This window comes from Scardinius erythrophthalmus (assembly GCF_964197995.2).
Source record: "Scardinius erythrophthalmus genome assembly, chromosome: 8".
In the NCBI taxonomy this organism is placed as follows: Eukaryota; Metazoa; Chordata; class Actinopteri; order Cypriniformes; family Leuciscidae; genus Scardinius; species Scardinius erythrophthalmus.
This window is the reverse complement of record NC_138228.1, coordinates 37,813,776-37,828,468: the sequence shown is the minus strand read 5'-3', so window position 1 is coordinate 37,828,468 and position 14,693 is coordinate 37,813,776. Positions and strand designations below refer to the sequence as shown.

At 36.7% G+C, this 14,693-nt stretch overlaps 1 protein-coding gene across 1 annotated transcript in view; it reads right to left on the bottom strand.

The window, feature by feature from the left end:
* Window positions 1–14,693, bottom strand: part of myo5aa (myosin VAa) — a 103,576-nt gene that overhangs the window by 47,361 nt on the left and 41,522 nt on the right. Inside the window, exons 13-16 of the mRNA XM_081372883.1 lie at window positions 12,032–12,157; window positions 5,912–5,995; window positions 769–927; window positions 503–600 (exon numbers count right to left, since the gene is read on the bottom strand). Coding sequence (XP_081229009.1) covers window positions 503–600; window positions 769–927; window positions 5,912–5,995; window positions 12,032–12,157 — 467 coding nt within the window. The remainder of the gene's footprint in view (window positions 1–502; window positions 601–768; window positions 928–5,911; window positions 5,996–12,031; window positions 12,158–14,693) is intronic.

Genomic DNA, 14,693 nt, shown 5'->3' with positions numbered 1-14,693 from the left:
GTAGCATTATAATTAAGATTAAAGTTATGTTACTTTAATGCATTAATGATACAGTATTAATTTAAATACTTATATGTCATCCTGAGGCCCACTTGCAAGTTTGCTGAGGCCCTCTAGTGGGCCCTGCCCCCCCAGCTTGAGAACCACTGTTCTAAGGCAATTCTTGATCAACATTTTTTTTTACAAACTTTAACTATCAATTGTATTTGTGCATTATTGTTACATTAGTTATAAGAAAGCTAAGCTATATGCCAATGTAAATGACTTCCACCCTTTTTTTTTTGCTCTCTGTTGTAGTGAACACCACTTGAATCTACATATTAAAAAGCTGACAATCTATTCCGAAAGATCAGAGAATCTCAACTTATGATCACAGTATGTGTATACACAGAGAGAGAGAGAGAGAGAGAGAGAGAGAGAGAGAGAGAGAGAGAGAGAGAGAGAGAGAGAGAGAGAGAGAGAGAGAGAGAGAGAGAAGACAGAAAGCTGATGAAAAACTGACGTGAAGGCAAATTTGTAATCGTTGGGTTTGATGCAGCGAACGTAATGCGGCGTAGTCGCATTCAGCGTCTCCATCAGCAGATGCAGAGAGTTACGGAACTACAGAGAGAGAGAAGTAAACATTTATTCAAAATTCTAACATAAACTTATTTTAATCAGTATTTTTAATCTCATCCACTGTCACTGCTTATTTACACAGTATAAAACAAAAATACAATTCATGTATTTAGATATTCAATAAAAGTACAAATAAGAGTAGGCTTCTACCTGCAGTCCGACTGTCTTCTTGTGTTCTTTGCTAGCTTGGCCAGTTTTGCTCTTGACTGGTTTGACACTGAGGCGAGTGCGTCCTCCAGTGGTAGGAGCAGCACCGGTTGGACTCGTTGCTTTCTCCTCATCATGGAACAGCTCCACCAGCAGGTCAAACTGGGAATTACAGCCAAGACAGTCTTAACATACAAGCCATGTGAGGAAGAGTGGTCAGATACTGCACCGTCATTAGTCAAAGGGACTTTTGGACATGGAAATTAAGCTAAGATCTTATTAAAAAACTGTAATTAGCTCTTAATTTTTTTAATTAAAGTCCCCCTGTAGTCAATAATTTGTATCCCTTAAAACTCATCTTTGATCACCAAAATTACTATTTAAATGTTTTTTCCTTGAAAAAATGTTCTTCATGCCTTAAAATAGCCTGAATGTAACTCTACACCCTTTGCCTCATTTAGTATATGCGGTTCTATGAATATACAAATTAGCCCCACCTCCACTCACTCACACCAGCTCAGAGATCCACTCGTTGAAGATCACACATTGACGTGATGGGTTACAACGTAGTTTGTGATGTCAGAAACAGCATTGATTTCAAACAGCGTTTTTGAGACTGTCTTTAGTTCACTGCGGTTTTAAGGAGAAAATACTCAGCAATGGTGTTGACTTATGAATTTGCACATGGTTTGTCTTAAAGCATATTAAAAATACCACATAGACATATAAACAACATTAAAAACTTGACTTTCACCACAGGGGGACTTTAATTTGTATATGGACTCAGCTCCAGATAAAGTCAGTTGTCACTCCTCGTCTGAGTGCTTAATCCTGTTATGTACATGGTTTACTTATTTACGGAAGTGAATCATTCTTTTAAAGGAAGAAGCCCCAAAAAGCTGTAGTTTACAGTGATTTCAGAATATCTAAGGGGAGTTGTTAGGTACAACGAAGAGCAGAGTGCCTAAAACCCATGTTTAGCAGTTTTAAAAATCACTGTAAACCATGGCTTCACGAAACTCATTGCTTTTATAAAATGGTTGATACATTTTCCTGGCAAGGTTTCATATAATAAATGCACAACAGCAGTGATACTGATGTAATGATATCAACAGGAGTATTTTACGACATTTTCGAATGTGACTCAACCAATCATAATCAAGGACGGGAACTATCCATTTTATAAAAGAGAATTCACTCCTGAAAACTTTAGGGAGTTACAACTGAATTCTTAACTGAACTGTGTTAAACATGTTAGCATTCATGTTTTTGTACAGGCTTGAGACACTAAAACTTAGCAGTGTGTCGTTGCCTTTGTCAACTGAACTAAATCTGTACACTCAAAGTATTACTTATTTTAATCCAGTAAAGCATAATAAACAATTATGCATGTCAAGACAAGCAAACCGTTATACAGTGGGATATTAATGAACAAAAGGGGCCATGATAATGTCCCTAGGGTCTCATTAACTTTGATCGCTAAGAGTTTGCGTTCTGAGGGACACTAGTGCTGGTACTAAGCAGCATGCAGCCTAAGCAAAATAAAAGTTATTATGGGACCAACAATTTAAACATCAAGTCCCCACACAGCAAACAAACAAACTCCAGCTTTGTGTTCTAATGTTCTGCCTGTTTTTACATTTCTTTAGTAGTCTATGTATAGTACATATGAATTTCTTTGGCTGTTGCATTTTAAAAAGCATAGTTCACCCAAAAATGAAAATTCCATCTGTATTATTGTTCTGTATTGTACTGTGCTATGTTTTATTGCTCTAAACCTGTATGTTGTTATTTTTTCCCATTAATTACCTTGATCGTGGCGGCCTGCCACAATTTCACAATGAGCCAAAAATATTTGTGCACTTTTCATAACATTTCATAAAATGCAAAGAGTTTTTGGTCACTGGAAAGCTCTTAATTGTGCTCTCAATGTACACCAGATTGAAGAGTTGGAGTTTTTCCCTCTTTTCCACCTCATTTTTAAATCGATTATGAATGCCCGTGTGACCGTGCGCATTTTACTTTCGCTAGTGGCAAATCTGGAGCGACAATTGCTTGAATAGTGTGTTCATTATTATTATTATTATTATTAATGAAAACCACCACAACAAAACAGTACAATGGCAAACTTAAAACTTAGAACTTTTATTAACAAAACAAAGTAGACGAATAAGGTGTGTAAATTAGAAGTGTTACCTCCAGATGCTGCCACCTTCTTCAGACAACGTTTACAGATTGCCTCATTAATGTTTGCAGGTTCCCTATTAGCATTGGGTTTAAATCCAAAATATTGCCAAATAGGTGCTTTTACATTTCGTTTTGAAACCAACTCTTCCGCCATTGTCTTGTCTGTCAGCTCACCTCTCTCTCGTCACGTGATAAATGAAATCTGACTTCCGCTGCGGATCTGTGCTTCGACTCTCGTTCGGCTCACGCTGGATTGAGCAGATGCGTTCAGTTTTTAATTGTAGTATCTGTTCTCTAACTGAACTAAATGATTTTATCACAGTAACAGACTATCGCAACGAGCCTACTTTAAAACGAACAAACATTTATTATGCGGCGACATGCCCTCAAAGTCTCACTGTTGGAAACACTTTCAGAGAATAATGACTAAAATCTGTTTATCAGATGAAGCTCATATGAAGTTTATGGATCACATCGACCAATTTTTTTGTTCTTTTTGAGCTGGTCACTATAAACTGAAAGTGAGTGAATAATGATTAAATCTTAATTTCTGGGTGAACTGTCCTTTTAAGAGCATAAAAAAATGTACTGAAAAGGACAAACAGTCCAGCTGATGTCACAACATTTCAACTAAACGGATGTTTCATTCTGTCTGGGCAGTTGAGTTTGTTTGGATGGTGTTTGGAGGCTCTAGAGCTGAAGCGGTTTTATTTTTCTACAGAATCAATCCAGTATTGAGATTGTGCCCTGCACAGCAGAAAGCAGCAGACTGAACATGCTGATACACACAAACGCGCACGCATCTCTCATAGGCACACACATCCAAACTATCCAATCTTAATTTTTGTATCTACTAGACAGCAGTGATATTAGAGAGATAGAGAGCTAAAGAGACAGCATGTATATGCTAAATTTTACCTTCTGCAGGGGTACAGGTAGTCATGTTCACAAACAACACATAGACAACATGACACGATGAGAAAATAGAAACAGAATTACTAAATGCAGAAAATACAGATACATCAGACAGATGTATATAATGTACTTGCTGAACAGCAAAACAGCTCAGACACCAGCTCTGAATAATATTATGTTGGCTTGACAACGTAATATCAAATATCATTCTAAATTTCTCTTTTCGTGATCCACGTCCAAAAAGAATCAAAGAGAATTGGACTCACTTCAGATAATATATCTATTAGTGCTGTCAATTGATTTAAAAATGTAACTAATTAATAAAAAAAAAAACTACAGTATTGTGTACTTTAATCACTGAAACAATACTTGACAGCCCTAATATCTCTTTGGGGGAAAAATAAGCATCAAGCCCTAGAACCGATGTTAAATTTCGTCTTGACAAACAAATTCATTCAAATGATGAATGGCACAATGAATAGAGAATGATTTAAAATATTCAGAAGTTTTTAGGACGTTTAGCTGATGTCTGGCTAATTTATAAGAAAATATAAATGTGTACCTAGATGAAGTAAGCAAACACACACATGATATTATGAACAGATGATCAATGATATGAATGTGAAGCAAAATGAATATGGTAAAAAACAGATGACCAGTGTAACGTGAAGTGAAGGATTTGGATTATCCGCTAACAGACTGATCTGGAAAAGCACCAGAGAGCCCGAGCCTATTACTGATATCAATTGTTAATTTTAAATAATACTTGACTTAAAGAATAATTCTGTCAATCAAATTCAGTTTGAGGCATTAATATTTTTCCCAGGCAGTTTGGATTAGTACGGCATGTGTTTGCTCTTACCGCACACATTTACTGCCTCACGCTGAGGAGAAAAAGCATTAAAGAGCATTCAGAAACCCCCAGATACAGATGAAAATGATATGATGTTACAGAATCAAAGGTTCACTTAGTCAGTATAAAAACTACCAAGACTTGTCCATGATTTTTCAAAACTGTAAAAATGTCCATGACTTTTCTAAGCCTGAAAACATAATTCCTTATTTCTTTGACTGTGGGAAGCCCTGCAATTTTTTAGCAGTCAGGTCAGGTCAATAAAAGCACAGAAGCTTTTGTGGCTAGTTCACTAAAAAACACAGCACAATAAGAATACCATGGTATTCTTTGATATACATTGGAGTACCACGTAAATGCCATCCCAGTTAGCTAAGATGGTAAATAAATACTGAAATAATTCAGTACCATGGTTTATATCAAAGTGCTATGGTATTACAATCTGATCATTTGTTTGGGAAACTCTGATCTCTGAACTCTGATCTATGGAGCTTTTCATTCAGTGTGCCTGTGTCTCTATTCCCAAGTATGTTTTAGAAGTATGTACCTTCCTAAAAAATCCACAGAACACACCCCAGGCCATGAAGGCACAACTGACGGGTGAGGATTGACTTCATAACATGAGCAGGTATGCAGTAGCGTTCTGTCTGAACAGGTGTCATTAAAGCAGTCAGAGCTGCCGAGTCATGCAGAGGCTCTTTTAGAGCTTAGAAACAGCTCTGATCTTTAGATACTGTGACTCAAGATACCGTAACATGGTGAACTAAGACGGAACAAGGATATGTAAGGATCCAAAGAGCTAAAAATATGAACTTATACTCCCTCAGCTGTGTACATATGTTGGAACAGTGCCAACGGACTGCACTAATGCTCCTTTACCAGCAGATGGCACCGTGCTATTGACCTTCTCACACTTTAAGCCTTCATTTAAGGTCAAAAATCTTGGATGAAAATAGCCTGGCTACAGCTAACACTGGCTTTAAGGCTGGTGTCTCACTATACAGGCATTAACTTAACTAAAACCTCACAGTTTCTGGTTAATGAACTGGTACATTACAGGGATAATTTAACACTTCCTGGCCATTTTCACCTAAACATTACAGCCCTTATTTACAAGCAAATTGAAGGCCTTCTGATGTAGTCATTTAAAAACCACTCTTTCAGAGAGACAGAGAACAGGTTTTCACTCACCTTACTGGCCTTCAGAACATGTATCTGCTCCTCATTTACTGTATCTTTATTCTTCTCCAGAAAACCATCACACTGATACTCCACCTGACAGATGCAGAGAGACATTAGAGGTTATCATAGGAAAGAAAATCCATGAACGAGTCTCTGAATAGTTTCTGTTTTTTTTCCTTCACAGCTGTATAATTACAAATTGAAAATGTTCGACTTACTGATGTCTTTAGGTTGAAAGATTTTTGTAAAGATGTATAATACACCTTATTATACATCCTCCAGCTACAACCTCACAGTGTTATTTTATTAAAACTTTTGAATTAGTTTTTTAAAATTTATATTTTCTGTTTTTATTTTTTAAAAAATGTCATTTTTAGTATTTTTTTAATGTCTATACAGTTTTTATCAATTTTTATTTCAGTTTTAGTTATAGTTATTTTAGCAAACGAAAAGTATCTAACAATCTAATTAATGGACCCCTTTCACAGACTGTGATGGTTTTAATTTTTTTCCTCTTTTTGAAAGTTGTGCAAACACTGTTGTGGTGTTTTTCTTTTGCTATTTGAGCAAATGGGAACATAACAAATATATACACTCACCTAAAGGATTATTAGGAACGCCATACTAATACTGTGTTTGACCCCCTTTCGCCTTCAGAACTGCCTTAATTCTACGTGGCATTGATTCAACAAGGTGCTGAAAGCATTTTTTAGAAATGTTGGGCCATATTGATAGGATAGCATCTTGCAGTTGATGGAGATTTGTGGGATGCACATCCAGGGCACGAAGCTCCCGTTCCACCACATCCCAAAGATGCTCTATTGGGTTGAGATCTGGTGACTGTGGGGGCCATTTTAGTACAGTGAACTCATTGTCATGTTCAAGAAACCAATTTAAAATGATTCGAACTTTGTGACATGGTGCATTATCCTGCTGGAAGTAGCCATCAGAGGACGGGTACATGGTGGTCATAAAGGGATGGACATGGTCAGAAACAATGCTCAGGTAGGCCGTGGCATTTAAACGATGCCCAATTGGCACTAAGGGGCCTAAAGTGTGCCAGTGGTAACAAGGCATGATGGATCCATGTTCTCATTCTGTTTACGCCAAATTCTGACTCTACCATCTGAATGTCTCAACAGAAATCAAGACTCATCAGACCAGGCAACATTTTTCCAGTCTTCAACTGTCAAATTTTGGTGAGCTGGTGCAAATTGTAGCCTCTTTTTCCTATTTGTAGTGGAGATGAGTGGTACCCCGTGGGGTCTTCTGCTGTTGTAGCCCATCCGCCTCAAGGTTGTGCGTGTTGTGGCTTCACAAATGCTTTGCTGCATACCTCGGTTGTAACAAGTGGTTATTTCAGTCAAAGTTGCTCTTCTATCAGCTTGAATCAGTCGGCCCATTCTCCTCTGACCTCTAGCATCAACAAGGCATTTTCGCCCACTGCCGCATACTGGATGTTTTTCTCTTTTCACACCATTCTTTGTAAACCCTAGAAATGGTTGTGCGTGAAAATCCCAGTAACTGAGCAGATTGTGAAATACTCAGACCGGCCCGTCTGGCACCAACAACCATGCCACACGCAACAATTGCTTAAATCACCTTTCTTTCCCATTCTGACATTCAGTTTGGAGTTCAGGAGATTGTCTTGACCAGGACCACACCCCTAAATGCATTGAAGCAACTGCCATGTGATTGGTTGATTAGATAATTGCATTAATGAGAAATTGAACAGGTGTTCCTAATAATCCTTTAGATGAGTGTATTTAATGTAGTTTCTCATTCACCGCTATAGAAGTTTACTCAACTGTGACGACTTCCGCTTCTGAGAAACCCGGAAATGTGAAAAGGGTCAATTTCTGATTAACATCATGTCCCGCCCTACATTTTTTCTCATTCGTGAAGTCATTTCACTTAGTATGTCACAATATGGAAGAAAAGACCATATTAACTTCTATTTCATGCCAACTGGAATAAATACTATAAATAAATAACTTCATGCTACCTGATTAAGCAATCTTAACCAATTGATTTTTATTGTAAAGTGTTACCAATATTTATTTACTTTTGTAAACTCTCATTTTGGCCTTTTTTTATTTCAGAAGAAACATCTGAGATCAAGTATTTACTTAAATAAATAACCAGTGCTGGGTAGTAACTGATTACATGTAATCCTGGATTACGTAGTCCAATTCCAAAAATATACTTGTAATTAAATTAAATTAAATTATGTTTTAAAATACTCATAATTGTACTACAGTTACGTTTCTATTGATTACATGATTGAGTAATTTTCACAATTTATTGATTCTCACCAATTCTTTTTTTTTTATCTTTTAAATTGTTTTGAGGAATTACACAAGACAGAAGCTACACAGCATAACAAATAAAAGATTTAATATTTTTAGGGGCCAAGCACCGAAGGTGTGGAGGCACCTATTGTATCTGTTGGCGTTCTTATTATTAGGGGCCAAGCACAGAATGTGCGTAAGCACCCATTGAAATGGTTGGGCGTCTTCTTCTTCTTCTGCTGCTCTGGGAGTCTATGGCAGCCCATAGAACCGCTTGCGGGAAAGTTATGAAATTTGTCACACTGATAGAGGACAGTCTGAACTGTCACCATAGCAAATTTGGAGTCTCCAACTCAATCCCTCTAGCGCCACCAAGTGGTCCGGAGATATGAAAAATGTTTTTGCTATTTTTGCAAAAATCATAAAAGTTGTCGTTAGATTCAGGGCGTCATGCCGAGTCGACTGATATCCATTTTAGGCCACTTTAGGCATATCCAACCATTTTAGGCGTCGACCATTTTGAATTTTGTACCAAAATGCTGTATTTTATGAATGCATGAACATATCATTAAGGAACTCGGTATGTGCCATCAGCACCATGCCCTGAAGGTACTCAAACGATTTTTGAGACAGCTTTTGGTCAAAAGTTATAACAAAATTTAAAAAAATGCTAATAACATTTGAATAAATCTGCCTATTGTAATGGCACTGGCATTATTATGAATCTTATTAGATTCCTTGGGTTATGCAGAGAACATAGATACCAAGTTTGCTGTATTTGGCCTAACTTCCTATCCTCCATCTTGAATTTTATTCAATACCTACTTTTTCAAACTTCTTCAAACACCAAAATCGAATCGTATCATCTCCAGACTATGCCGACTAAAATTTACGGATTTCGGGTTGATAGACAAAACCGTTTTCATACACTGCAGCAGCAAATTAGAGGCATAATGCCAAAAGGACTATTAAGGCTTTATCTCTGCAATGCCTGGACATATTGACATCAAACTTTGTATGTGTCATTGTCACTTCACTCTGACCACATCACATCAATTTCATAACTGCGCCACCTATTGGTCGAAAGTGATAATCCATTAAATCATATGTTTAGTTACTGTATTTATGAATATTCAGCTATTTTGCCTAAAATCATCTTAAAATGTCTTTAATTGCTCCTTGCTGCAGTTGGTCTGACACTGTTGGCATGTCTTATCGTCTTCTTGCGCTTGGCCCCGATAATTGCTGCTTGCAGCTATATTATTTTGATTGTTTTTGTTTTAACATTTAATTATTACTTTTTCATAAACTAACAACCCCCCTGCAGTTCCTTCACAACCCCCAGTTTAGAAAACCCTGACATAAGGTAATGTTTAATGCACTACAACACATATTTTCAACATGTTTTTTTCCTTTGTATTTTTAAATCACTACAGTACAAGATTATCCGATTACATCTACATTTATGCATTTGGCAGATGCTTCCAAAGCGACTTGCATTGCATTTCAAGGTACACATTTACATTCTTATCAGTTCTTGCTTTCCCTGGGAAGCAAACCCATGACCTTGGCGTTGCAAGCACCAACACTTTACTGTTTGAGCTACAGGAAAGTGATTAAAATCTATGTGATAAACAAATTAAAGTAAGGTCAAAAGTAATTAAAAAGTAATCAAAAAGTAGTCAGATTACATTACCTAAAATGTGTAATGTATTAGATTACGCTACTAACTACAGTTTTCATTATGTAATTTGTATTCAGTAATGGACTACAATATGTAAACAATCTACCCAGCACTGATTATAACTAAGAGGTCCATTAAACCCGGGTTTATACTGCACGATTTAGAATAGTACTTTACGACGGTTGCTTGTCAGACTGTATGAACATCATCCTCACTGTAAGCCATGTCACACTGTATGATCTCAGTTGTCATTAATGTCAGACTATATGGCAGTCAAAACGCTTTAAAAATGGACGCATGCAAGAAGACTCGTCAGGAGTTGTACATCACCAATCTGCGACACGTTAAGTGACGTGAGCTGCATTTACATGAGGGATTTAAATGGTGGCTAGCAAAAAGACAGTCTCTAGCGTTAATTTTCATCATGGCTTCTTTTAAAAAGAAAACGTTTGGCGCTCCGATTGGATTTGACAGTTGTCGTAGGAGAAGTCACTACAGGACTGCGTGGCAAATCTTCTGACACTGCCAGAAATTTGTCTGAGGTAAAATGTGATCACAACAGTCATTAATCTGCAGTCGGTGAACATGTCAAACTAATGATCAAAGACTTCAGATTTGGGCCTTCAGATATAAATTACATGTTATATTATGTATTCTATTAAATTTATATAATTTAGAGTGTCATTTATATTAGTAATACTGATTAGAGAATCCTGATTTAACCTTGAGGATGTTTGAGAAAGCTAATGCTCAAACCCTAATTTGACTGTGTTTATTGAATGTCTATCACGCACTCTAAATGTGGCTTATGATATCCACCCTCCTTCTCATTTCCTCACAGATATTATAGACCATTTCTAAAAACAGATCCACAGCGTGAAGACGTATGAGCACCTTTACGGAAAGCACACAGGAGACTTGACTCAGTTGTTTTGGCATTAGCATGTTTCCAAGCTAACATAATGATACTCTATTAAAATTTGTTTAGAACTATCTATTCATGTATTAGTGTCTATTGTTTAGAACATCCTTTATATCAGAAGTGTACTTACAATGTCTTAAAATGCTAGACCTGTTTCATATACAATTCATCTGTGGCCTGTTTGACAAGAGTTTCTACAGAGTTATTACAAACAAAGTCATCATGAAATCAAAATTGACCATTCTTATTTTTTATGGAATATTGAATTGCATTATGCAAATATTGCATTATTATAAATGATTTATCCGTGCACATCATTATTTTTTATGTCCCCTCGTAATTTTTAATCAAAATAACTTGCAGCATCATCTCTTCTCTGATGAGGTGTTTACTGGGAAGAGGAAAACCTTATTTTTCTTGTTCGAGAAGCCGTTTCACTCCGATATACATCACAATAGGGAAAAGACTATCTAAACGTCTGTTTCATGTTGACATTAAAAGTGAAATCTTTCTTATTTGAGGTGGATTGTATGCACATCCAAATCGCCCCCTTGAAATTATAAGGTTCTATCTGCGTTCTGAGCAGTTTTGAGATATTGAGCTTTAAAGTTTTTGCATTCCATTCGACTGTGTAGAAAGAACCTTTTTATTTTCTAAATAAAAAGTTCCAAAATGTACACAACTTAAAAAACAACATCACATAATGTAAAGAAGTGGTCACAGAATAAGAATATGTGAATAACTCAATTTTGACAAAAATGTCAGATAGAACCTTATAATCCCAAGGGGACGAAATGGTAATTATTAACTAAATCACCTGGATTTATTCCAGAAAATGTTTGTCAGCCTGTTATTGTGTGTGAATCTTTGTGACAAAACATGATAATTTGCTTCTTTATTGTATACTGCTTCATATAAGATTGTGTTGATAAATAAATGAATTTTCTGCTGAGTTTAGCGTGACACACAACAAATAAATGCTCAACACCAGACAGAACTCAGTCACGTCTAGGACGTTTCTGGAACGCATGCCAACAGTGAATGCTTTTAATATGGTGAAAAAGCACTGTTCAGATGCAGTATGTGTGAGGCAGCTCAGTAGGTTTTTTTGGAACAGAAATACAATGTATCTGTGGTCAGATATTTATATATAAAATGAAACAGTTTATCAGAAATGCTGAACCAGCCTGAGTGTGAAGTGTGCGTGTGTGTGTGTGTGTGTGTGTGCTCACCTTATCTGCAAAGTGCTGAATAATGAAAGCTTTATTGGACATCCGTGGCTTTTCAAAAAGTGCACACGTCTTCAAATGAGTGTTATACAGTTTCTGAGCCCAGGAGTCATCTGAACCCTTCGGCATCTAAGAGAAAGAGAGAAAAAAAGAGGCTGTACAGCAGGGCTATTCAATTGGCGGCCTGCGGGCCACATGCGGCCCGCCAATCATCTCCATGCGGCCCGACGGCACCAACCTCCCTCCTCCTCTTTTCGCTCCGATTGACCTGAGAAACGTTTTACCTGTGAATATTTCAGCAGTTATTATATGTGTCCCGAATTTATGTCGACTGAACCAGCGATAGGCTACCAATCATTCGTGAATGAATCATTCTTTTGGTTCGATTCTTTCTAAACGCGCTTGCATAACGGTCTAAAACTATTCGGATTCATTCGGACTGCTCCGTCACTGAATCATCTGAAGCGGTTTCTCGTTCAGTACAGTTACAACAAATAGCGATGTTTTCAGTTGTTTCACTAGTTGTTTAAAGGTCCCGTTCTATGCCCCTTTTCACAAGATGTAAAATTAGTCTCTGATGTCCCCAGAGTGTGTATGTGAAGTTTGAGCTCAAAATACCCAACAGATCATTTTTTACAGTATGTTTAAATTGACTTTTTTTGGGGCTCAGAAAAACGAGCCGTTTCAGTGTGTCCCCTTTAAATGCAAATGAGCTGCTGCTAGTCGGCACAGGGGGCGGAGCTTCATGAGCTTGCGCTCAGTCTGTCAGGAAAAATTCATCTCACGGAATGATGATACTACCAGAAACTGTCAGTAACGGCGTTCATTTCGAGTCGGACAATAATGCCTACAGAGTCAGAGTGCTGTATAGAGATGAAACAGGTATGGTTTAGTAGTTTAATTACGGTTATTATAACGTATTTGTCATCTGCTTGTATGTATCCATTATTTATTAATAGCCTACAAGTCTGCTGTCTGAATGATGATCAAACATGTACTGATGAGTTTAATAAAGTTTATTGTACATCACACAAAAGATGAAGCGTCAGTTTTACTTCAGAAAATCACCGTAAGAGCGGAGTAAACGCAGTAGGCTAAGTTATAAGAAGTGCGCAAGTAGCCAGTAGAGTTGAGGGAGCATTCCTGTGGGCGGAGGTTAGTCAAGAAACGGTTCTGGTGATGTCACTAATGCAGGAAGTAGAGGGATGTAGTCCAATCGAGCCGTTTTTTGTAGTCAACTTCTGTTAAATAAAATATCTCGCTTGGCATTGAACTTTGAGCTTTATAATTTTACAGATATTATTTATGCTCTAACAGCAACATTACACAATAACTAAAGTTTGAAACATGGAATCGCATGCAACGGGACCTTTAAACACGGCCCAGCGCGGAGTTGCGTTTACTCCCGGTCCCGGACACACTAATATTAAACAGCGTTGTGACAACCAGTGGAAGCGTTTCAGTTCGACAGAAACATTTCTGTTACAAACCACAAATCACTCGATGATTTAATTAATATTAAATCGGATGAAACAGCCTCAACATTCCCAACAAGACTGATGAGGAAAGCAGGAGAAACATTGTGGCATGAACGAAATTAGAAGACTTTAAATCCCCTAATCACCCTTACAAACATTTACCACATTTACTGTAGTAATTTACCATGGTTGGGCAGAAATGTGCAATATTTATATTGAATACTATGTAGTAATAAATAAATATAGTAAATATATACTATAATATTATATAGTATAATAGTAAATATAGTGATTTATATTGCATTAGATTTATTAGGTGGGTAGAGGAATATATATTTAATGCTTGTTATGAAATTATGTCAGTTTCTTTGTAAAGGTGCTTAGTTTTTAACTTGTGTTTAGGCATTTTTTATACAGTGGGAGCGAGTAGCCTGTGGTTAACAAGTCTTACTGTCAGAATATTTTCATTTAAGCATAACAATTATAAATAAAATAATAATTATTTCTCACCAACAGCTATAAGTTTGTATAAATAATTTATTTGTTCAAAGGAAAATAGTTGTACACAGCTGTAAATTATCAAGTTTTTATTTATTATGGTTTTATATATTTGCATACTGTTGGGTACCACATTTCCAAGTAAATACCACACTTCTTTAGGGTTACTTTAGCTTATTTATTGAAACTGTTATGTTTCAATAAATAAGATAAACCCCCAAACCAACCCACCGGCCCACCTCAACTTTTCGATTTGATAATGCGGCCCTCGAATGAAACTAATTGAATAGCCCTGCTGTACAGTATATGAAGTAAGAACTGTAGTCTCAAACAGGATTCCAATCACACAACACAGTTTTTTTGTTTGTTTTGTTTTTACAGTGATGTACACTACCGTTTAAAAGTTTAGGGTTAGTATTTAAAAAAAAAAAATGGTTCCACAAAAATCATTAAACATCACGACTGTTTTGAATATTGATAATAAGAAATGTTTCTTGAGCACCAAATCAGCAGATTTCTGTGACACTGAAGACTGGAGTAATGGTTGCTGAATATTCAGGTTTGCCATGCCAGGAATAAATTACATTTGAACAGATATTTTAAATTGTAATAATATTTCACAATATTACTGTTTAATTAAAATCAGCCTTGGTGAGTATAAGAGATTACTTTTGATGGGATGGGAGTGT